The sequence below is a fragment of the Podarcis erhardii genome (assembly GCF_964252035.2).
Source record: "Podarcis erhardii genome assembly, chromosome: Z".
Classification (NCBI taxonomy): domain Eukaryota; kingdom Metazoa; phylum Chordata; class Lepidosauria; order Squamata; family Lacertidae; genus Podarcis; species Podarcis erhardii.
In genome coordinates this window covers 26,993,629-27,016,242 of record NC_138504.1, presented here as the reverse complement: position 1 = coordinate 27,016,242, position 22,614 = coordinate 26,993,629, and the positions used below count along the sequence as shown (strand labels likewise).

The 22,614-nt window shown below is 43.9% G+C and overlaps 1 protein-coding gene across 1 annotated transcript in view; it reads right to left on the bottom strand.

The window, feature by feature from the left end:
* The window catches only part of LAS1L (LAS1 like ribosome biogenesis factor), a 43,992-nt gene that overhangs the window by 9,229 nt on the left and 12,149 nt on the right, over window positions 1-22,614 (bottom strand). The window contains exons 8-13 of the mRNA XM_081847104.1: window positions 21,445-21,554; window positions 8,288-8,373; window positions 7,606-7,812; window positions 6,113-6,251; window positions 5,228-5,577; window positions 1,251-1,395 (exon numbers count right to left, since the gene is read on the bottom strand). Coding sequence (XP_081703230.1) covers window positions 1,251-1,395; window positions 5,228-5,577; window positions 6,113-6,251; window positions 7,606-7,812; window positions 8,288-8,373; window positions 21,445-21,554 — 1,037 coding nt within the window. The remainder of the gene's footprint in view (window positions 1-1,250; window positions 1,396-5,227; window positions 5,578-6,112; window positions 6,252-7,605; window positions 7,813-8,287; window positions 8,374-21,444; window positions 21,555-22,614) is intronic.

The following is a 22,614-nucleotide window of genomic DNA, read 5'->3' as shown; positions in this document are numbered from 1 at the left end:
CCTTCCAACTCTACAATTCTAAGATTCTACAACATCTGCTAAGGTGTCACTTGCAGTTTTTAGCAAATACTAGACTGCAGACAGGCTTTGAACTTCAGCTTCAGTTTAACTGCTGTAAAACAACCAAAGTCCAAGGTGCTGCATAAACAATGCTACAAATTTTCACTCACATTGCATCCACAATTAGCCCTTGCTTTCCTCCTACTTCCTTTGGAGCTAGAGAGGTGGCCAAAGATCTTCCCTGTAGTTGCAGTGGGATTCCTGTCTCTTCCCCAGCTCCAATGTTGGGAGAAAGGCTCGTGGAGGCTTTTTTTGTCACTGTATTGCTAAAGTGCCAAAGGATGGGCAGAAGCTAGATTTGAATCTACAGTAGATCTCTGGGTAGTTTATCAAATTTCTGTCCCACCCTTTGCATCAGTCTCCAGTTGGTGGATCTCAAAACTTTAGCAAAAAAAACAAAAGTTCACCTCATAAGTCAACCCTAATCTAGAAAGCCTCAATCACACAGAGCCAAACAAGCAACCTCCCAACACACATTTTCAGCACTAAACTTAACATAAAAAGAGTCCTGCTAGATCAGGCCAAAGGCCTATATAATCCAGCATCCTGTATTCACAATGGCCAACCAGATGCCAAGCAGGACCTGAGTACCACTCTCCCCTCCTGCAGTTTTCAGCTGCTGGTAAGTAGTTTATTTTTTAAAAAATTGAGGGGACTGGAGGAAGGTTGGGTTATTAAAACATCTGTTAAAATGAACAAATACGCGTAACATCCCTGAGTCTATCTTCACAGGCCAAGGACAAATAACATATGATGCTGTTTTATTCCTGGAAAGTTAAGCAAGTGCAGATGGGGAAGCTGTCTGGGTGACAGACATTAAAGGAAACACGTGGAAGCTACTCTAGGCTACTTGGAGTAAAGAGCAGTTCCTAAGGAATGAACCAAGTGAAAGGAAAAAGTAATGTTCAAAACCCAGCTTAGAGAGACATAAAGAACAAAACATGACACATTGTCAATTCACAGCCTGTGCCATTCCCATGGATTTTATTACATTTTCTCTGATCCTCCCCAATATAGCATCCACAGCGCACACCCTCCACACCTTCTGATGTCTTAACAACCCCCCTGTGAGGTATGTTAAGGTAAGAGAAAGACTGGCCTGTGCGTTTCATGGTGGAGACAAGATCAAGCCTTTCATCTCTTTTATTTAGCACTGCAAGGGCCCATCCAGGCCTCGGTATGTTACTCACGTGGCATTAGGGGTGCTATTCCTGCCTCCATCCATCAGCTGGTCGTGTGTCAACATCACGGAGTAGTTCTCCACCAGCAGGTTGTCAGGGTCATCTGATTGGTCAGGCAATTTCCCCAAGGGATAATTTCCCCACTTCACCCAATCTGTGAGAGAAGACACAGATAATTCAGCACGATCAAATGCCTTTCACCTGGGGTTAGTCTGTTCATACGGACTATGAACAAAATGTGGTACAATATTATTGCAACCACAGAGCCTAGGACTTGCCGATCAGAAGGTCAGTGGTTTGAATCCCCGCGATGGGGTGAGCTCCCGTTGCTCGGTCCCTGTTCCTGCCAACCTAGCAGTTCGAAAGCATGTCAAAGTGCAAGTAGATAAATAGGTACCGCTCTGGTGGGAAGGTAAACGGCGTTTCCGTGCGCTGCTCTGCTTTGCCAGAAGCGGCTTAGTCATGCTGGCCGCTTGACCCGGAAGCTGTACGCCGGCTCCCTCAGCCAATAAAGTGAGGTGAGCGCTGCAACCACAGAGACGGTCACGACTGGACCTATTGGTCAGGGGTCCCTTTACCTTTACACAGGGGTTCGGTTTCAAGGGTTCTGAATATACACGAAAAGCATGTATATCCAAACCCCTGGAACGGCTAAGGACTGCAATACCTCAAGGACTGCCTCTTCCCATATGATCATCTTCTCAGGCCCTTCTTTGTGTGCCTCCTCTTCGAGGTCCAGAGGGTGGCAACACGAGAACGGGCCTTCTTTGCAGTGCCTCCCCGTCTATGGAATGCTCTCTTTAGGGAAGTTCATTATACACCTTTGGGCACCAGGCAAAAATGTTCCTTTTTAACCAGGCCTTTGGTTGATCTTATTGACATCCAACACCCTTTTAGAATGTCGCTTGGAGGGTGTGTGTGTAATTGCTTTTGGTTTGATTTTATATGTTGTGGTCTTGTTGTGAACCGCCCTGAGATCTCTGGGTATAGGGCAGTGTATAAGTTGAATGAATGAATAAACCACCCAGCAGCTAGTGGGTGAGACGGGGGGGGGGGGGGCCTTGCCCACCAAGCTGAAAAGCTCTTTATGTGTGGGGTAACCCAAGTGGAGCTTTTAAACTCTCTGCCCTGCTTGGATTTAACTTGCATAATTTCAACCAGCTTGCCTTCAACTGAAACTGAGCAAATTAAATATGTGTAAGATGTGATCATGCTGTATTCCCGGTTTTTCCTCTCCCCAGAGATCAACGTGGGTTAGAATTGAGTTAAAATGTAAGCATGTTTTACGATGGATGGGAAACCTCTTTCAGTCCAAAGGCCACAATCCCTCACAGGCATCCTTCTGGTGTCACATGCCAGTGATAGGTGGGTCTGGAGGCAAAATTGTGTGAAGCCACTTTTTGCATGGCTGGAATGTCTCCTACTCCATGAACTCAGAGGTTGCACACCCATTCCTCTCTATCCTCCATCCAGGCAAGCAATGAACATTGCAGCCAGGCAAAAGCAGGGCTGGTGTGGCCTGGGGAAGGTGCATGGCCTGCAGATGGTCTTCTGGGGGTCATATCTGCCCTTTGGGCTTGAAGTTCCTGATCTCTGCTTCAGAACATCAATAATCGTCAACCCTTCCAAACAAGCACTGAGAGACCAACTTCTTAACATATATAGCCTATGCATGGAGATAATAATAATAATAATAATAATAATAATAATAATAATAATAATAAAAAAATTATACCCCACCCATCTAGCTGCATTGCAGCCCACCTTATGGCAGGCTGCAACTCTACACTGGGTCAGCTTCAGAGTGAGACTTGCATCACTCTAGCCTTGATCTAGCTTGTTTCATAGCCTGGAGCTCCCCAAAAGACAAAGAGACCAATTGGGCTCCACAATGTTGGAGAGGATGCTCAGGAACAATCATGCCAACTATTCATTTCATCTTGGCATTCCATAGACAATCCTGGATTGTCAGCTTTCTTAGCTGGAAATCCCCCAGATCATTCAAGAAACACACACAGTTCCATTAGTTTCTAAAGATGGGTTACCCCATCTTTAGGTGGGAACTACCAATGTCAGTCCAAAACTTACCCAATGATGGTCTGACCTTGACAAGGGAGTTCATTGCACACTCACACAAATCCTTGGGTCCTTCCCTCATATCATTTCGAGCAAAGGATATATTTCCCTCATATCATTTTGATAAATGATATTTCTCTCATATCATTTCGAGCAAAGACCATATCAAGGGTCCAATGTGTTGGACCAATGGTCTAGATGACAATTTTGACTATCTTTGAATGTTAGAATGATGTTGGACAGAAATTAAGTGATTTCCAGCTGTAATGCTTTAAGAGATATGGAAAATAAGGTTCTGAAATAAGTAAAAACTAATGGTGAGGATTTGCTGAATTTATAATTTGAATTGGAATATAAGAAAGGGAGCTATGAGGAGGTCCGGAAAATAAGTTAAAAGAAAATAGGTAAAAGGAAATTTTATGTGTTTTTAGTTGTTTTTATATTTTTTTGTATTTTTGTATTTTTGTGTTTCTTTTTTGTTGTTTTACAATGTATTATTCTGGAAAATTTCAATAAATATCTTATATATAAAAAAAGACAATCTGTTTCTTCAGCAGAGCAGGGCAGCAAATACAGAGCAGTGTGATTCTACTTGACCCCCCCCCCACTTTGTCAGTTGAATACAAACTTATATGTTGAGTTGCCCACAAACATCTAATTGATGCAGTGAATGAGGTGCAGATCAGTTCTGAGCTGTAAACACACTTCAGACTGAGCCATGATTATTTCTGGATAAACCAGCTCAAAATATCCTCACCATTCCACCCCCCAAAAGAAAACAAGTGTGTGGGTCAGACACACACACACACACACAGAGAGAGAGAGAGAGAGAGAGAGAGAAAGAGAAAGAGAAAGAGGGGAGGGAGGGAGAGAGAATGAATGAATTTGGGTAGTTTCTAAATGAGTGGAGCATTGAAAGCAGATTTTTAATATCTCTTTGGGGCATGTCTAACACAACATTTCTGGAAACTTATTGGGCAACACACTGGGTAACTGCCTGGGAAACTCAATGTGTACTACTTGAGCAATAAGGAAATTAAAAAGATTATTAGAGAGAGCTGGAATTAATACTAAATCTAGTAACAGGTGCTTGAATGAGGCTGACTCAGCCTAGGGAAAAAAACAAGCAACATTCATAGCTCAGAATGATTCTCACAAGCCTGGGCATTTTGCACTGAAGACTAGACTGACGCAGAGAATACTTTCTTTTTTTAACATTAGAACTCAGCATCATCCAAAGAAATTGAATGGGCCACTCAACACACAAATTAACTTATAGGACTGCACCTGGGGTCCTGCAGGCAAAGCAGATATTCTACCACTGATAACTTACAAGAGAGGGTCCTCTTTCTCTCCCTCCACCAACTCATCCCCCCATGTGATTTTATCACCTCAGAACATACTTAGGAAGCTGCCTTGTGCAAAATCAGACCATTAGTCCACTGTCTAAGGCAACAGCTTTCTATGGTTTCAGATGGGTATTTTCCAGGCCTACCTAGAGATGCCTGGGAATGAACATGGGACTTTTTGGATGCCAAGCATGTTTTCTACCCTCCATAGCTCCTGCAAAGTTCTATTTCCTCTGATGCAGCAAAGGCCCCTGCTAGGCAAAGAATGAAACTGTGGGCTCAAGTGTCTCTGAATCACAGGTGCTTAGTTCCACCCTTTTCTATCTCCACTCAACTGTTTGGCTGTAAGTCGCTTTGGGCTGCCCAGGGTAAGAGGAAGTGACTCACAAATCCAATAATAATATTAACAGTCACCACTGCCACTACCACCATTCCACATACTTGCAACTACTAATCATGATGTGTACAGATACTCAAGACAATGCCAGATGTAAGGCTGGAGACACTCCAGACTGCTTCTTGTTTCTTCCCTTCCCCAGCAAACCAAAAGGCAATTTTTACCTGGGCTGACCTGCCAGACCGACCCAAGCAGAACCATCTTTCTCTCATCAAGATATCCAGGGTAGAGATGTGCTGCCTGAGCTTCTCCCTCTTCCTCCTCCATCTCTTCTTCTTCTTCGATATCTCCCAGCGGCCACTCATGCTTTGTAGTTCTTTTGGCAAGCCCTCTGGCCATATTGCTCTGCTTCACTTGCCACTGTAAGCTCTCCACAGTATAAATAGGCTGCTTGCGGAGTTCTGGGATTGAGCCTGGACTGGGAACGGTGTCCTCTTGGGTGTAAATAGAGGTGAGGTAGAGAAGCAATTCCTTGGAATCTGGAGGCAAAGGCTGATCCAATTTTTCCAGAATCCTGAGCCCGGAAAGAGAGACACGTGGAGAGAGTGTGATGCAAGGGCAGAACAACTGCTTTCAAATGAGTTGGCCAAAGCAAGTTAGTGTTTAAGAAGCCAGCTGGGCATAATAGGTGCCAATAAATTCCATACCTGCAAGTTTTATTTCCCTATCTCGGTGTGGAGCACACCAAACCACCACACTCCTTGCAAGTGCACAACTCTCTCATGTGAACCCAAGCACAGAACTAAGCAAGATCAACTTGAGAAAGTGTAAGGGACAGAGAAAGGGAGGCTTGGAAGGCTTCATTTGATACCCAAGCCTGAGGATCCCCATCTCTGCCCTAGGGTTTTTAAGTGCCAAGGTATTTAGAGTACTTCAAGTAAAAATTCCCATCTCTTACCTGTGTCCACAGGGCAATGAGGAGCCAGTTCAGAGGCTCAAGTATTGGCTGCAAATCATGTTGGTTTCCTGAACTGACTCTTCTGCACTAACACCCTGAAGTCCAGGTCTCCATCACCGTGCATATTCCAGTGAATGGCTTACATACTTACATGTGCATGAGATGAAGACTCGCCCAGCAAGTAGCTTCTAGGCAACAATCAAGGAGTTTTTGCCACTGCAGTGAAACATTTTGAAGAAATGGCTCCGGGGTGCTTTCGCTATTTGTGTGGGAATGCATTGACTTTTTCTCTTCACGCAGAACCATGAAAGAAAAAGAAAAGAGACACTTAGCTGGCAAAGAAAGAGTGTGTAATCAAATGAGTTGGATTTGAAAAAGGAAGGCCTGGGTGAAAATTCCATATCTGCCATAATGTGGCTTTGGGAAAGTGTCACTTTGTCTCAGCCCCAGTTGTCTTATCTGTAAAATGGAGCCAAGAGTAGCTGATTTAACAGTATGTGTTTTAAAACAGAAAAACAAGTAGATGGAGAGCCAGTTTCGAGAAAAACTCAAGGAGCAGGTTTGTCAAATTTTACTAACAGAACAAGGCATTGGTGGGAGCCAGACTGATCAGAACAACAGCAGTTCAATTGCCATCTAACAGATGGCTTTAAATGGTGATTAGACAAATTCATAGGGGCCAGTTCTATCAAAGGCTATTTGTCAAGTGGAACTTCCATAATCAGAAACAGGCACTTTGAATACCAGTTGTTGTGAGGGACAGCCATTGCTTTCATGCTCTGCTCATAGACTCCTTCAGAAGTTAGTCCCTGCTAAAATAAGAATGTTAGACTAGATGAATCTTTGGTTCAGTGCAGGACTATCCTTGTGTTCCATTCTTGAGGCTTAAGCAAAAGGTATCATTAAAAGGAAGAAAATGAGGGTGTAGAAAAGAGCCCTACAAGGAGAGCAACTCCTTTCCAGATTTATAGTAAATGTGACATTGCTAGGTTTTCCCATTCACTAGTTCCCACAAAACTGCAAATGTAGTTGGCAAGGAACATTAATTCACACTAATGTGTGAATTAACACATTAATGTGTTTCCTCAACCTTCAAGGCTACGTACACAGAAAGTCATGGTCACCTGTATTCTACTTATTCTATTTGTCTTTTTTGTATGTGGTATAGAAACATATAAAATAAATAGCAAAAAATATTTTTTCATATTGGTTTGCATGTTTTAGATCAGCCTTCCTCAACCTGGTACCCTTCAGAAGTTCTGGCCTCCCACTCTCATGGCTGATAGAAACGGTCATCAAAACTTCTGGTGGGTACCAGGCTGGGGACAGTTACCTTAAATGTTTATTATTATTTGTTTTATTACATTTATATCCCACCTTTACTCCATGGAGCTCAAGGTGGCATACTTAAGTTCTCCTCCCCCCTCCCCCTTTTTATCCTGTGTGGTAGGTTAAGCTGAGAGCGAGTGACTGGCCCAAGTGAGCTTCATTGCTGAGTGGGGACTAGAACTCTGGTCTCCCAGGTCCTAGCCCAACTCTGTAGCCACTACACTACCCTGGTTCTCAAAAAATGTTGCTGTTGATGATGAGGATTAAACAGCGCTTTCTGTTGCTTTTTATTCCTGCAAAGGGTACAATACTCACTTGATGGTGCGCTGGTCTCTAAAATTTTTGTGAGCCACCTGATGAGATAGTCTGACCGGAGTTCGGTAATCGAGAAGAATTTCTTCAGCTCACAGAACAGCATCTCGGCCAGAGTCTGTGTGAAGTCTCTAGAGTGCAGGCCCCTCAGGAGGGGGTACCAGAAGCAACCAAAAGACTGAGGGATTCTAAAATCCCAATCCGCGGTTTCTACACCACCACCAAGGGGAGAGAGGAAAAAAGTTATTCAAACAACAACAACCAGGTAATATATTGAACACCACCACATTCCCTTAATTTTCCTCAAGTTTAAAACTTATATTTCTGCATGATTATTGTTACTACTGTTATCAGCAGGAGGGTGTAGAACCACAATCATAAGGCTGTATCCAATGCTAGCTCTACTCAAAGCAGAGTCACTGAAATTAATAGACATGATTAACTCAATTTCATTAATTTGAAAAGGCAAGGTGCAGGGCAGTTTACTACTTTCTCAATCTGTCCACATAATTTTTGACTATGATGGCAACCGAAAGCTATTCATTTATATTACTTAAAAATGGTAATACGGTTTCGTTTGCTAGGATGTAGCACAGATTTGTTTTATTTATTTTGAGTGGTCAACTGCTGAAACCATGTGCACACATCTGTCAGCCAAAAGAAAAGAGAAATCTAGAGCACTAACCTAGATGTTCAATATTCAAGATGTTCAGCTCTTCCGTGGTTGGGATGAGAAAGCCATCATCAAGCAACACTTCGATCATAGCCTCCCTAGAGTCATTACAAATCTCAGTGAGTTTCCTTCCTTCCGCTCTACCATATGAGCACCAGTCACCATTGGTATAACCCAACATTCTTCAATTGTGCTTATTTAATGCCAAACCATTAGAAAGAACAAGGCTTGAGTAGATTGCACACTTCCTCCTTCCCTTCTGTTCTTGGTGTAGCTATTAACCTTAGTTCATTGTTACATTCCAATGGCCAAATGACTGCTTGCACCTGCCTACAAACTAGGATCCAATCACAAACCAGAATTTCTTCTCATCTTCATATGCTAGGGAAATGGAATGTTTTCCTTATGCCTGTGGGAGATTCCTGTGGGAGATTAGCAGCCAAACCTAACAAATGCATATTCTTCCCACATAGCATGAGAAGGGGCTAAGTCAACAGAGCTGTATTGCTGATAGGCAGATTCTCAGACCATAGAAATACAGTGGTGCCCTGCAAGACGAACGCCTCGCAAGATGGAAAACCCGCTAGACGAAAGGGTTTTCCGTTTTGGAGGCGCTTCGCAAAACGAATTTCCCTATGGGCTTGCTTCGCAAGACGAAAATGTATTGAGAGTTCCTGCGGGGTCCCCCCCCCATTTTCTAAGCCGCTTATCAGCTGATCCGATAAGCCGAGAAGCCGCTAAAAGCCGCTAATCCGCTAATAGCGCTAATCCGCTAAGCCGTCAATGGGCTTGCTTCGCAAGACGAAAAAACCGCTAGACGAAGAGAATCGCGGAACGGATTCTTTTCGTCTTGCGAGGCACCACTGTACAAGTGGTAGAAATGGCTCTGTGTGATGTCATTTCCCTTCCTCTCTTGGAGAGGAAGCAACATATAGTACTTCCTGTTCCTCTCTCTCTCATCCTTTGACCAGCCATGAGGGCAGATGGGCCTTCCGCTTGCTTCAGCTTCAGGCATGTGCTATACTGCCTACAGGATATTTTTTTAATGCTGCCATTGCTATGAACCAATGCATGAGTTCAAAGCAAGTAAATGTTATTTTAAATATACTTTATAAGTTGTTGCCTGACAGTTTGTTAAGTGGGATAAGAAGTGAGAAGGTAGCTTATTTCATTAGCTGGACTTGCTCAAAATGAGCCTTTACAGCCTAATTTCTATGCTTTTAGCATAGGAATTTTTTGCTGCCAAGGGTGGAATGTTAAAACTGTTCAACCCACACATGTGGCCCGGAGGGATAAATTGCAATTAATATATCTTCTTCTACCTATTAAAACCCATCCCACAATTTCATAGTTTGGTATTACATCTGAAGAACATTTTTGTTTTTCTGTTCTGGTTTGGAGTGAAGCTACCAGTTGTGGAAACCAAAATTGAGGAAAGGAAACACACACCCTACACTTACTTCCAATTCCCCAAACTATTGCTGAGAGGATAAGAACCAGCCCACTGATAACTCCACAATAATACAGTTTGAATCTCTATATAGAAGTTCAATAAAGTTGTGGGGGTTTCAAAAAAAAAAAAAAAAAGAGGGGAAGAATCTGTTTCTAAAACAGGAATATACTACAGCTAATAAAAGAGGATGGGGAGACAAATCTCATTTCTGTAAGTGTCATTTAATAGTGTTAGTTTCTAAAAGGAAACTTCTAGTTGGAAAGGGAACATGTCACTGTAGTCAGTGCATCAGTTCCAGTTGCTGTAAATAGACACAGCCTCTCCCCCAGGCTGTAAAAATAGCAGCTTGTACTATAATTCAAAAGGCATGTTTCTGCAAAAACTGGGAAATGAACAACAGATCAAAATGAACAAGGGGTAAGTAGGCCTCTGGTCAATTGCTCAGGGACTGCTATGCTGCTGCTATGCTGGAGCAAATTCTAAAACAGCATTAATTCCATGTTCTCTGTTCCCTCCCACCTATCACCCACCCCCTTACTATTACCTTTCTGGCACCGAAACCTGGAAGCAGGTCGGAAAGGTGAATGCAAAAGATCCCAGGTTTTAGTCCCCAGCAGCAGCTCTCCAGATTTTCCCAGCACTGTCTGCGGATGCCAGAGATTGAACCCGGGACCTTCTGAATGTAAAGCATGTGCTCTACCACTTGAACCACAGCCCTTCTCAAAAGGCATCAGTGAAGCTGGCTCTCACTTCTTCTATCAGAAGCATCCCTGAACAGTACCAGCCCTGCCTCCACTGCTGCTGCCTGCTGCTTTTCTCCACTTGACCTTCAAACCTGTTGGCGGATAAGCAGCTCTGAAGTGGAAGACTTACAAAAGAGAAACAGCAGGCAGGGGAGAAGGTTAAGCACATGGACATAAACACAAACACTGCTTTTTGCAACTGTCTCTCGTATCTTCCATTTTTATCCTACCTCAAGCTCATGCTCAAGGATTTTCCATCCATCCCCACAGGGTTTGCTCTGGGGATGCGGTGGTACCTCATCAAAATGCCCTCGGTAGGTCCCCTCCATTGCGGGACGCCTGCGGCAATAGTAACAACACCATTTAAAGTCTCTACAAATGTTGTGGTGCAGTGCTTTGTCAGGGGGCATTGCGATGCACTGGCAGAAGCTGGTGCTTATTCAGAACTTCATCTATGAAATAAGGGGGACTGCTAGAGCTGACATCCACAGCAGCCCAAAATGGTGTGTGGTGATGCCAGCCAATGACCAGCCCCACGCCTCCTTACTTTCAGGGAAGTCAATGTATCATGTGTTCATGGACCACGCCCTGGGGTGTACAAACCCCTTATTTAACAAACAGGCATTTCTGCCCTGATCTGGCAACAAGGCTTAGACTACTTCTTTAAAAGGCCTGGAAGGCTTCGACTACTTCTTTAAAAGGGAGGGAGAGAAAGAGGGAGAGGTGCACTTGATCATATTCCCACACCCTTCATAAACATATTTTTCTTTACCCTGGTAATTTTAAGAAAGCAAAAGCCACCCCCTCTTCACACAGCCTGTTCAGAGCCTGGAGAAGTCCTGCAACAGAGAGAAAGTGCTCAACTCCTGGCCTCTAAAAAGCTGCAGGCTATTTAAAACAGGTGGTTTCAAGCTTGTGGAAGGTAATGGGCCCAGCTCTTATCATGTCTCTGAAACCAAGGAAATTCTTCCCAATGAAATGGGGAACCAAAACTTGAGTTTCTTGCTCAGTCACAAACCTCAGCCCTCAGTGGAACTAGCTCAGGTGACCCATGGAGAAACCCCCTTCCTGGTTTCCATGCCCATCCATGTCCAGAACAGGTGCACCTTCTTTCCATATGTATATGGAGAGAAGTATAATGGGCTACCTCCCAGTAGCCCAGTTTCTGCTAGAACACCAATGTGACTAAGAACCTTGAACATTAAACTATCAACATCTTGAATAATATGACCTCAGCAATTCTGCTGCTAGTAGCCTTGTACCCGATAGTGCTAAGAAATTCTAAGAAAGTGGGGCTGGCATGAGTTTTGCAAGGCTCTGCCCACCATCTTGATTCAAATAGCATCCACTCATATCTAAATATAGTTGAAAACCTGCTCATAGATCTCAGGAATGATCATGCAAAATTGGGTTATATCTTAAGAAAGCGTTTGCTAACCAGGTGTTCTCCAGATGTTTTAGACTACAACTCCTTTCAGTCCCTGGAAAGCAACCAGGTTGGCAAAGGCTGTCTTAAGAGGTGTCCAAATGTACAGCAAACAAACAACATTCCAAAATATACAGGAAATATATAGTAAAGGCTGGCTATCAATATGTGATGTCAATCTTACTACACTGAATTTTATTTTATTTTATAGGAGAATCACTTCCATTTGGAGGGCTGCACCCAGGAGTGGCCCTCTCTGGGCCACTCACCTACCAATTACCTGATGTAATAAGACATCTGGTTATCAAAACTTCCAAGCCACAGCTGCAAAGGAAATTTCTACAAGTATGGGCAAGGTGGTCAGAGTTTGCCCAAAACTGATTAGTATGCTTGAGGGCAAGTTGTCAGGCCCAACGGCCAGATGTTCTCCAACACCACTTAAAAGTTCTTGTGATATTACAGTATTGTATTCATTATATAAATTTATATACTGCTTCTCATATTTAAGTACCAAAGCAGCATACAACATACAAACACAATAGACCATCAGTTGGTGTTAGATAACAACTAGCTCTTTTTTCTTTTTTTTTACACTGAGTACAAATGAATGCTGCAGAGTAGAGATGCGCCCACTGCTCCCCACTCTTGACCCCCATACATTTAAAAGGAGCACCTGAATGAAGCCTACACATAAACTTCTACATGTGTAATCTGGTACCTGGGAAGTGGGAGGGTCCCAGATTGAGCATTCTGTTGCTTAGTGCATTACCATAAGACATTGTGCACTGGTGATTGCTTATTACATGATTTCTGATACTGAGAAGGAAATGGTAAAAGAAAGATCCAATTTGTTAGTACTCTCACAAATAGCAAAGATGTCTCCAGACGTTGCAAGTAGTTAGGATTACAATAAGATGATGCTGCCTCTGTAAAAGACATTGGCTTGAAACATTTCCAGACCTTTGACTAAATAAACAATCTATGGCCTTTTAGACAGTTGAGGGTGAGGGCAGTTGTTTTGTTTATTATATTGTTTGCTTTTACACTGTAAACTGTCCTGCAATCATCAGATGAAGGACAGCATATAAATTTGAAAAACAAATAATAAACATCCTGAGGGAAAGACATTGGCTCCCTATGATGCAGATAATACTTTAAGGCATGGAGGTCAAGGAACACGTCACAGTCAAACCTCCCATAGTTCTCCCCCCCACTTCCCCTCTTTCGTTACCAAATGTACGCATGAAAAAGGGTGAAAACCTAGATGACCTGAAGGGAAAGATAACTCTGACCTCTTGGGCCTCTTTCCCCAAAGGTCACCTGAGGAACAATCATCATGTCTCATCAAGAGGACGCAGATGTTTTAAGCGAGGGGATTGCACCAATAAGTCGTTGCTTTCTAAATGTTATCCACTTCTTCAAAGTACTTCCCCACACCCTGGATGTTGGAAATTTTCCACTTGCTATGCAGCTGAAGCTGCATGGCACTTCAATCAGGTGGCAATTTCTACTTAATAAAAGTATAATAAAATAAACCGGGGGGGGGGGGGAGAGGAAGCAAAAACAAAACCACTCATATTCACATCCGTGAAGAGCTTGAGATCTGGTTTAAATTTCTCACCCAGAAGAACATCTACAACAGCCTTGGCTAACCTGGTGCCCTCTAGTCTTTTCAGATGATGATGATGATCATCATCATCATCATCATAATTTATTATTTATACTTTGTCCATCTGGCTGGGTTTCCCCAGCCACTCTGGGCGGCTCCCAATCACATGTTAAAAACAATACAGTGGTACCTCGGGTTAAGTACTTAATTCATTCCGGAGGTCCGTACAGTGGTGCCCCGCAAGATGAATGCCTCGCAAGACAAAAAACTCGCTAGACGAAAGGGTTTTCCGAGGTGCTTTGCAAGACGAATTTCCCTATGGGCTTGCTTTGCAAGACGAAAACGTCTTGTGGGTTTGCTTCCTTTTTCTTAAAGCCGTTAATACCCGGGGAATCCGCGCTCCGCAAGACAAAAAAATCGCAAGACGAAGCAACTCGCGGAACGAATTAATTTCGTCTTGCGAGGCACCACTGTACTTAACCTGAAACTGTTCTTAACTTGAAGCACCACTTTAGCTAATGGGGCCTCCTGCTGCTGCTGCTGCCGCGCCGCTGGAGCACAATTTCTGTTCTCATCCTGAAGCAAAGTTTGTAACCTGAAGCACTATTTCTGGGTTAGCGGTGTCTGTAACCTGAAGCGTATGTAACCTGAAACATATGTAACCTGAGGTACCACTGTACAGCATTAAATATTAAAAACTTCCCTAAACAGAGCTGCCTTCAGATGTCTTTTAAAGATAGGATAGCTGCTTATTTCCTTCACGTCTGAAGGGAGGGTGTTTCACAGGGCGGGCGCCACTACCGAGAAGGCCCTCTGTCTGGTTCCCTGTAACCTCACTTCTCGCAATGAGGGAACCGCCAGAAGGCCCTCGGCGCTGGATCTCAGTGTCCGGGCTGAACAATGGTGGTGGAGACGCTCCTTCAGGTATAGAAGGACCAAGTCCGTTTAGGGCTTTAAAGGTCAGCACCAACACTTTGAATTGTGCTCAGAAACATACTGGGAGCCAATGCAGATCTCTCAGGACCGGTGTTATGTGGTCCCAGTGGCCACTCCCAGTCACCAGTCTAGCTGCCGCATTCTGGATTAATTGCAGTTTCCGCGTCACCTTCAAAGGTAGCCCCACGTAGAGCACATTGCAGTAGTCCAAGTAAGAGATAACTAGAGCATGTACCACTCTGGCAAGACAGTCTGCAGGCAGGTAGGGTCTTAGCCTGCATACCAGGTGGAGCTGGTAGACAGCCGCCCTGGACACAGAATTAACCTGCGCCTCCATGGACAGCTATGAGTCCAAAATGACTCCCAGGCTGCGCACCTGGTCCTTCAGGGGCACAGTTACCCCATTCAGGACCAGGGAATCCCCCACACCCGCCCGCAGCCTGTACCCCAAAAACAGTACTTCTGTCTTGCCAGGATTCAACCTCAATCTGTTAGCCGCCATCCATCCTCCAAACGCCTCCAGGCACTCACACAGGATCTTCACCGCCTTGACTGGTTCTGATTTAAAAGAGAGGTAGAGCTAGGTATCATCTGCATACTGATGAACACCCAGCCCAACCCCCCTGATGATCTCTCCAAGTGGCTTCATATAGCTATTAAAAAGCATGAGGGAGAGGACGGAACCCTGAGGCACCCCAAAAGTGAGAGCCCAGGGCCTGAACACTCATCCCCCAACACCACTTTCTGGACACGGCCCAGGAGAAAGGAGCGGAACCACTGTATAACAGTGCCCCCAGCTCCCAGCTCCTTTAGATGGTCCATAAGGATATTATGGTCGATGGTGTCAAAGGCCGCTGAGAGATCCAGCAGAACTAGGAAGCAGCTCTCACCTTTGTCCCTAGCCCGCCGAAGATCATCGACCAGTGCGACCAAGGCAGTTTCAGTTCTATGGTGAAGCCTGAATCCCAATTGGAAGGGATCCAAATGGTCCGCATCTTCTAGGCGTGCTTGGAGTTGTTCAGCAACCACCCACAATTCCCATCAGCCCTAGCCAGCACCTACAAACTAACTATTATCTAGTACGCTTCAAGCTAATATGACTTGCACTAGCATGGATAAGAGACTAATTGAAAAGAAGACTATGCCATAAGAACCATAACCCTCAAAAGCAGAAAAAACAGACATTACTGAGCCTAGTCTTTTTTGACTTCTATACACCTCCAAATTTGTTGGCCACTTGGTACATATCAGAATAGCCAGTATTCAGGTATATGTGTATCAGTGTTTATATATATGGATATAGATACTTTATGACTGCACAACAATTATTCTTAATAATCCTATTCATTAACTTTGAAACATCCTTCAATACTTCATTCCAATACCACCTCTGGTGTTGTTTTTCTGGGGAGATACTATTGAGGCAGCACTGCCAGCATTTTCCTGAAAGAAAAAAAATTCAGAGCCCTCATACAGAAAACCATTTTCACAGGTCATCATAATTTATTATTTATATGCTGTGCATCTGACTGGGTTGCCCCAGCCATATGGACATTCCTGCTTGTATAGAGAGAACCTAATAAGAAAAAGCAGCCTTTGAAATTAGCTCCATATACACCTGTCCATATACATACACCAAAGGCCTGGTCTACACGTGCTCCAGAAATGAGGTGGTAGAATGCACTGCATCACCTTAGATTGCAGGTGATGCCTGCCATTTTCAAATGACCACCCTATATAAAATATAATATAAAAATTATGCAAATACGAATCTAGCATGAAATGAGTGTGCTAGATTTTTACATGCAGAGATTCATTCCTTTTACATGGAACTGAGTCTAACCTGGGATTCCCCTGTAACCTACATTCTGAAGCAGGACAGTCCAACTTTCAACTTATGTCTTTCCACGTCATACTCCTGCATTTGTAAATTGGGCAACACGTCCCTTTTGTGGCATTTCAATGGGTCAACCCTACAATCAACCCTCCAGACAGGGTAAATTCTAAACTTCATTCACTTGGGCCACCTGGGTGCTGGAGATTGTTGGCAGACTCACAAGTTTGTGTCAAATTTTTGCGAGGACATCAAACCACAGTATCATTCTCAAATGTTCAAGGTTTCAAGCAAAATAATTTACGCCCTATTTCAAGATTCCTGACATACTGAACACAAAGTAACAGTTACTCCCATGCTTTAGATTTGCTAGCCTTGGAAGGATTTTTATCAGCAGTTAAAGATATTTTTTCAAAGCAGAGGATATTGGGCTGCTTGAAGGTTCTCCAAGGCCCTCAGCGGAGTGACCCTCTGGGTGGGCTCCAGCTTGGAATCAGGGTTCAATCAACTGAGAACACATGGGCAGTGGGGAGGAAGGAAATGTGCCATTGGCAGCACTGTTTATCTGTATTCCTCTGTTGCTCTGGTGGGAGAGGAGCTGGCAGCAACCTATGGCTTGGGTCGCTGCCAGGAATCTTCTGGAGCCATTGACCAAAGCCCCACACCTCCTCCCCATCTCTCTGGCACTAACAGAATGCAACACAGCCTCATTAGGACTGTCTTTCCCCATCCTCACACACGGAAGAGGCGATGCAACACCACTCCCATCACACATTTCAGCTCCCTAGACATTACAGTGGGACAGAAGGAGACAAAGTGACTGCTGTTTTTGGAAGGAAACTGTAATATCTACTCCCAGCCACATTCAAGAGACTACCTGTTATTGGGTCGCAGTAAGAAATTGCCAACTACTGACACTCTTGGCAACACAATAAACTACACTTTTTCTGCAGGAATCTCCAGACTGAAGTCAAAGCTCAGAAAAAATCATAAAACAAATAAATGCAATTACGTCACGGCAGTCTGATGCATGGGATGAGGACACAGCTCAGCAGCAGAGCACCTGCTTTCCATGTACGTAGAAGGTATCAGGCTCAATCCTACTCATTAGCAGTTAGTAGATGTGAAAGATCTTCTACCGAAGACCCTCAGAGTCTGCAGACTCTCAAGAGTCTCGATCCAAGGCTGCTTCCTAGGTTCATATACTTATTGGGGGGGAACAGGCTCTGTTTGAGCTGTTGTCCTAATAAATGTTCTAGCATCATCTAGAAACAGACAAGGAGAGCACCTTTTTTGGCCTACAAATGTTCAGATTCAATACTCAGCAACTGCAGACAATCAGGTAGTAAGTAAATGACGGAAAACCTACACTTAACACTTTGAAGAGGCTCTTCCTGCCAGAGTTGACCATACTGGGCTAGAAAAATAAGAATTTCTTCTTATACAAATTTGTGGAAGAAAAAGCTACCGGTGGTTACTAGCAGTGATTATACTGAAATAAGGCAGCTTCCTGCGCTCCTTGGACAGTTTTTGTAGTCATCACAGTTCTCTCTGTTATTGTTTACTGTTCAGACTAATTAATGCTTTAAAATAACTGGCCCAAATTTGACAGGCTGTAATTTTTGCTAGTCAAATGCTAAACCAATACCTACTCTCTCTGCCCATAGCATGCAGTGCCCTGGACTGTGACAGCTGATCTGGGAAAGAGAGCTGGTGGGTGAATTGCCTTGTCTTTGGGCAGGAGACAGACCCAGATGAACACCACAAATCACATGATATAGCAATTTAAAATGCTACTGCAGCCTCTTAAAAAGCAGAGACGTCACCTTGCTGACAAAGGTCCTTATAGTTAAAGCTATGGTTTTCCCAGTAGTGATGTATGGAAGTGAGAGCTGGACCATAAAGAAGGCTGATCGCCGAAGAATTGATGCTTTTGAATTATGGTGCTGGAGGAGACTCTTGAGAATCCCATGGACTGCAAGAAGATCAAACCTATCCATTCTTAAGGAAATCAGCCCTGAGTGCTCACTGGAAGGACAGATCGTGAAGCTGAGACTCCAATACTTTGGCCACCTCATGAGAAGGGAAGACTCCCTGGAAAAGACCCTGATGTTGGGAAAGACTGAGGGCACAAGGAGAAGGGGACGACAGAGGACGAGATGGTTGGACAGTGTTCTCGAAGCTACCAACGTGAGTTTGACCAAACTGCGGGAGGCAGTGGAAGACAGAAGTGCCTGGTGTCCTCTGGTCCATGGGGTCACAAAGAGTCAGACACGACTAAACAACAACTGCAGCCTTGTGGCTACTGATCTCTTTTCCCCCACTACTTCGCTCTGAGCTGGACAAGTTTTTGCCTGTGAAGAAAGCAGCCTCAACAGAAACACATTTCCCTTCACTTTTTTGTGTAAAATGTGTTAGAAGCATGCACTGTGGTGTGTTCTCTCATCCAGGACTCCTAAGCAAGCTAGAGGTGGGGTGGTTGACCTGTGTTGCAGAGCCACCTCCTACACTTCCTGTTGCCCATCACTAGAAAATAGGAGGCCCTGCTGAAATGCTAAGTGCCAAAAGCAAATTCCGCTTTATCAAGAAACAGCAGGACATGCTTAAAAGAAGGTCTCAGAAATGTAAATAAGAGAGCAGAACACTGAAGCATATCTTCTGCGCTGTCAGGGAATAATGCAAACAGAACAGTTGCTATGAGAACTCCACAATCTGCAGAGATAAGAGGGCACAAGTTCGTTTTCTGCAGATATTTAGGAGGTTGACACAACCTTCTCTCCTTCACAGCATGGTGGTCCTGACAATACTCTTCCCCCCTACACATGGGAGCAAGACTGCACCTTTCACCCCCTCTTTTGTGTTCACAAATGGGAATATATGAATAGTGAGTGCATGTGTAAAATCAAATGTGCATGAACCTGAACACTACAATCAATAGCCCAGATAAAATCTAGGCAGTGAGCCGGCAACCTGAGCCTATGTATATTTTACCCACAAAACATTCTATTCATGGATATCTGGGGATAGGACAGGTGCACCAAGAGTGCAGGGAGGTAATGCACACATTCAGTTCCTAAACACACATGAGAGAGAATGTCAAGTGAAGAGTACTGTATTGTTTTGTTCAAACTGGGCCAGAATCCCTTAATGGGCCTAAATACTATGGAAAAAGTAGTCAATTGGCACCCACAAAAGACCACTAAGCAGAAGGACTCAGAGTGTGATAAGATAGAAAAGTCATGGTAAATCTTATTTCCTACAAACATTTAAAGCTAGAACAACTGTGCCCAAGCCCAAATGGTGCACGTTAGACATCCCAAAGTCTCTCATTTCATTCCATTTACTTGGAAAAAGGAGACAAGGCCAGCACATGCTCCAATCATAGCTTTGAAGCAATCCAGGAAGGGAAGTCATCAGGTCTCCTTATGAAACCCTCAGCCCTCAGCTGTTCAGTGCTTAGAGCAAAGCTCTCTGGGAAGCCCCAGCTAATTAACTGAGTTCTGTTGGACAGCTCCCCTTTAAAACTACAGTGGTACCTCGGGTTAAGTACCTAATTCGTTCTGGAGGTCCGTTCTTAACCTGAAACTGTTCTTAACCTGAAGCACTACTTTAGCTAATGGGGCCTCCTGCTGCTGCCGTGCCGCTGGAGCACGATTTCTGTTCCATCCTGAAGCAAAGTTCTTAACCAAAGGTATGATTTCTGGGTTAGTGGAGTCTGTAACCTGAAGCGTATGTAACCTGAAGCGTTTGTAACCCGAGGTACCACTGTATTTATATTTTATTAAAAGTTTTCTGTGAAAAAATAATATGAAAGAAAGGAAATGTGAATACAGTCATACCTCGGGTTAAATATGCTTCATTCAGGTTGAGCGTTTTCAGGTTACGCTCTGCGGCGACCTGGAAGTAATGGAACGCGTTACTTCCAGGTTTTGCCACTTGCGCATGTGCAGACGCTCAAAATGATGTCACACGCATGCGCAGATGCAGCGAATTGCGACCCGCGCAGACGCGGGTTGCATTCTACTCAGGATGTGAATGGGGCTCCAGAACAGATCCCGTTCGCATCCAGAGGTACCACTGTACTGTGAAGGGGGGGGGGGGAATTAACCAAACAAAAACAATCCAAAAGAGTATGCAGTGGATTATATAGGTACATAAGTAATAGAGTGGTACCTCAGAAGCCGAACAGAATCTGTTCCAGAAGTCCGTTCGACTCCCAAAATATTCAGAAACCAAGGTGCGGCAATTGGAAGCTGCGTCGGATGTTCAGCTTCCAAAGAACGTTCACAAACCAGAACACTCACTTCCAGGTTTGCAGCATTTGGGAGCCAAAACAGACAAGTACCAAGGTGTTCAACAACCAAGGTACGACTGTACAATTAATCCAATAAATTTAAAATTATTAAAAAGACATTATACTCTATGAATGGATTCCAAATATCATTGTATTTAACCATACACAATCTGTGTCTAAAAGCAATCCATTCATATGTTGCTAGAGTTATCATATCTTCTATCCATTGTTTGAAGGGAACCATGGTATTATGTTTCCAGTGAATGAATATCAATTTTTTAGCAGAAGAAAGGGCTTGGAGAGTTCATTTACGTTGACCTTTTGTCAGCTCCCTTAATATTCCTGGTCTCTTGTCAAAGCATCTGCTCTTGACATTCAGTTCCTACTGGACAGCTCTCCCACAGCTCTAGGCCTCATGCTCAGTACTTGCTCCTGGGAAAGGCTATAGCTCAGTGGTACAGCATCTACTTTGCATACAGAATCTCCCAGGTACAATGCCTGGTATCTCCAGGCAGCACTGGGAATGCAACCTGCTGGAAATCCTGGAGAGCTGCTACCAGTTGGTTCAAAAAATATTGAGCTAGAAGAACCAATGGTATGCTTCTGTATAAGGCAGCTTCCTGTGTCTGCTATTTGTGTCCCCTCACTCTGCTCAAGGCTCGTAGAAAAAAACACTGTGGTGTAACTTTGCATGGCTGCTCCTGCGTATTTACACATGCAAGCTGATTTCCCCTACCTTCATAGGAGGGGCTCTGTTACCATGGCATAGTATCTAATTGGGAAATATCATGCATCAAATGCTATGTACTTGCAGGCATGGTAGACACCTGCCACTGTGGGTCTCAGTCTCAACTAGGTTAAAGTCCTTCCTTACCTGTTCTCTAGGAACAACTCTTTCACCTGGGCCACAATCCACTGTATCTCTGCGGAAGAGTTGTACCACAATTTGCAGACCTGATTGATGTCCTGCTGTTGCTGGAGAACCTAACACAAAGAGGAAGACTCAATTAACAGGCTGGATTGCTGTATGTGGGGCTGCCTTTGGGTCTGGTTCAGAAGCTCCAGAATATGGCAGCCAGATTGCTGATGAGGGCATCTGGTCAAGAATTACATAACACCACTGTTAAAACAGCTGCACCGGGTGTCCATCTAATACTAAGCCAGGTTCAATGTCCCTGCATCAATTTGCAAAGCTCTGAATAACTTAGGTCCAGGACACCTTGGGAACTGCCTAAACGCTTATACCCCAGCTTGATAATTGAGATAATCTGCAGGAGCATCTTGGGTTGTTCCCTAAGTTGGTGAGGCTCATTTGCCAACAAGAAACTGAGCCTTTAGTTTCACTGGCCCAGTCCTGGGGAACACTCAGCCAACAGAGATCGAGCAGGTGCCTTCTGTGACAACTTTTAAATAGCCACTGCTGAAACTTTTTATATTCTGTCATGCCTATGTAGGCAATAAAAATATAAAATGTTCCACAACAGTTAATTGATATCCGTTTTTAACCTTTTAATATGGTTTCTATTGTACTGTACCATTTTATGTTTTATTGCTGTAAACCACTTGGATACATTTTTATGACACAGCAGTATAGATATTGTCAGGGAAGAGTTAGAAGTTTCCAGTTTCTCAGAGAAAGCATTCCCCAAGGGGGGGGGCAGTGAATCTAATAGAAGAGAACAGGAGGAACAACAGGGAGGGACCGGCTGTTCCCAGGAAAGGCAAGGGATAAGTTCTAGCTCAGATTCGGAGGAGGGGAGATACAAGCCAGCTCTAGCCAGGAGGTTAGAAAAAAGAGCGGGAAAACAAAGGGAAGGGCGCCTTCGACATTTTGAGAGTGGCTGGTCATGGAGAAGCAGAGCTCAGAAGGTATCTGAAATAAGTGACTCTGAGGAATAATATTTAAGAACCGTTTATAAGGTTGTTTTGTTAATAAGCAATAAAAAGTTTTATAAAAGAACCAGAAGCGTTTGTGTGGTGATCTGAAGAGGACAACGACCAGGCCTGACAGATATATATTTATGAACATATAAATAAACAGGAG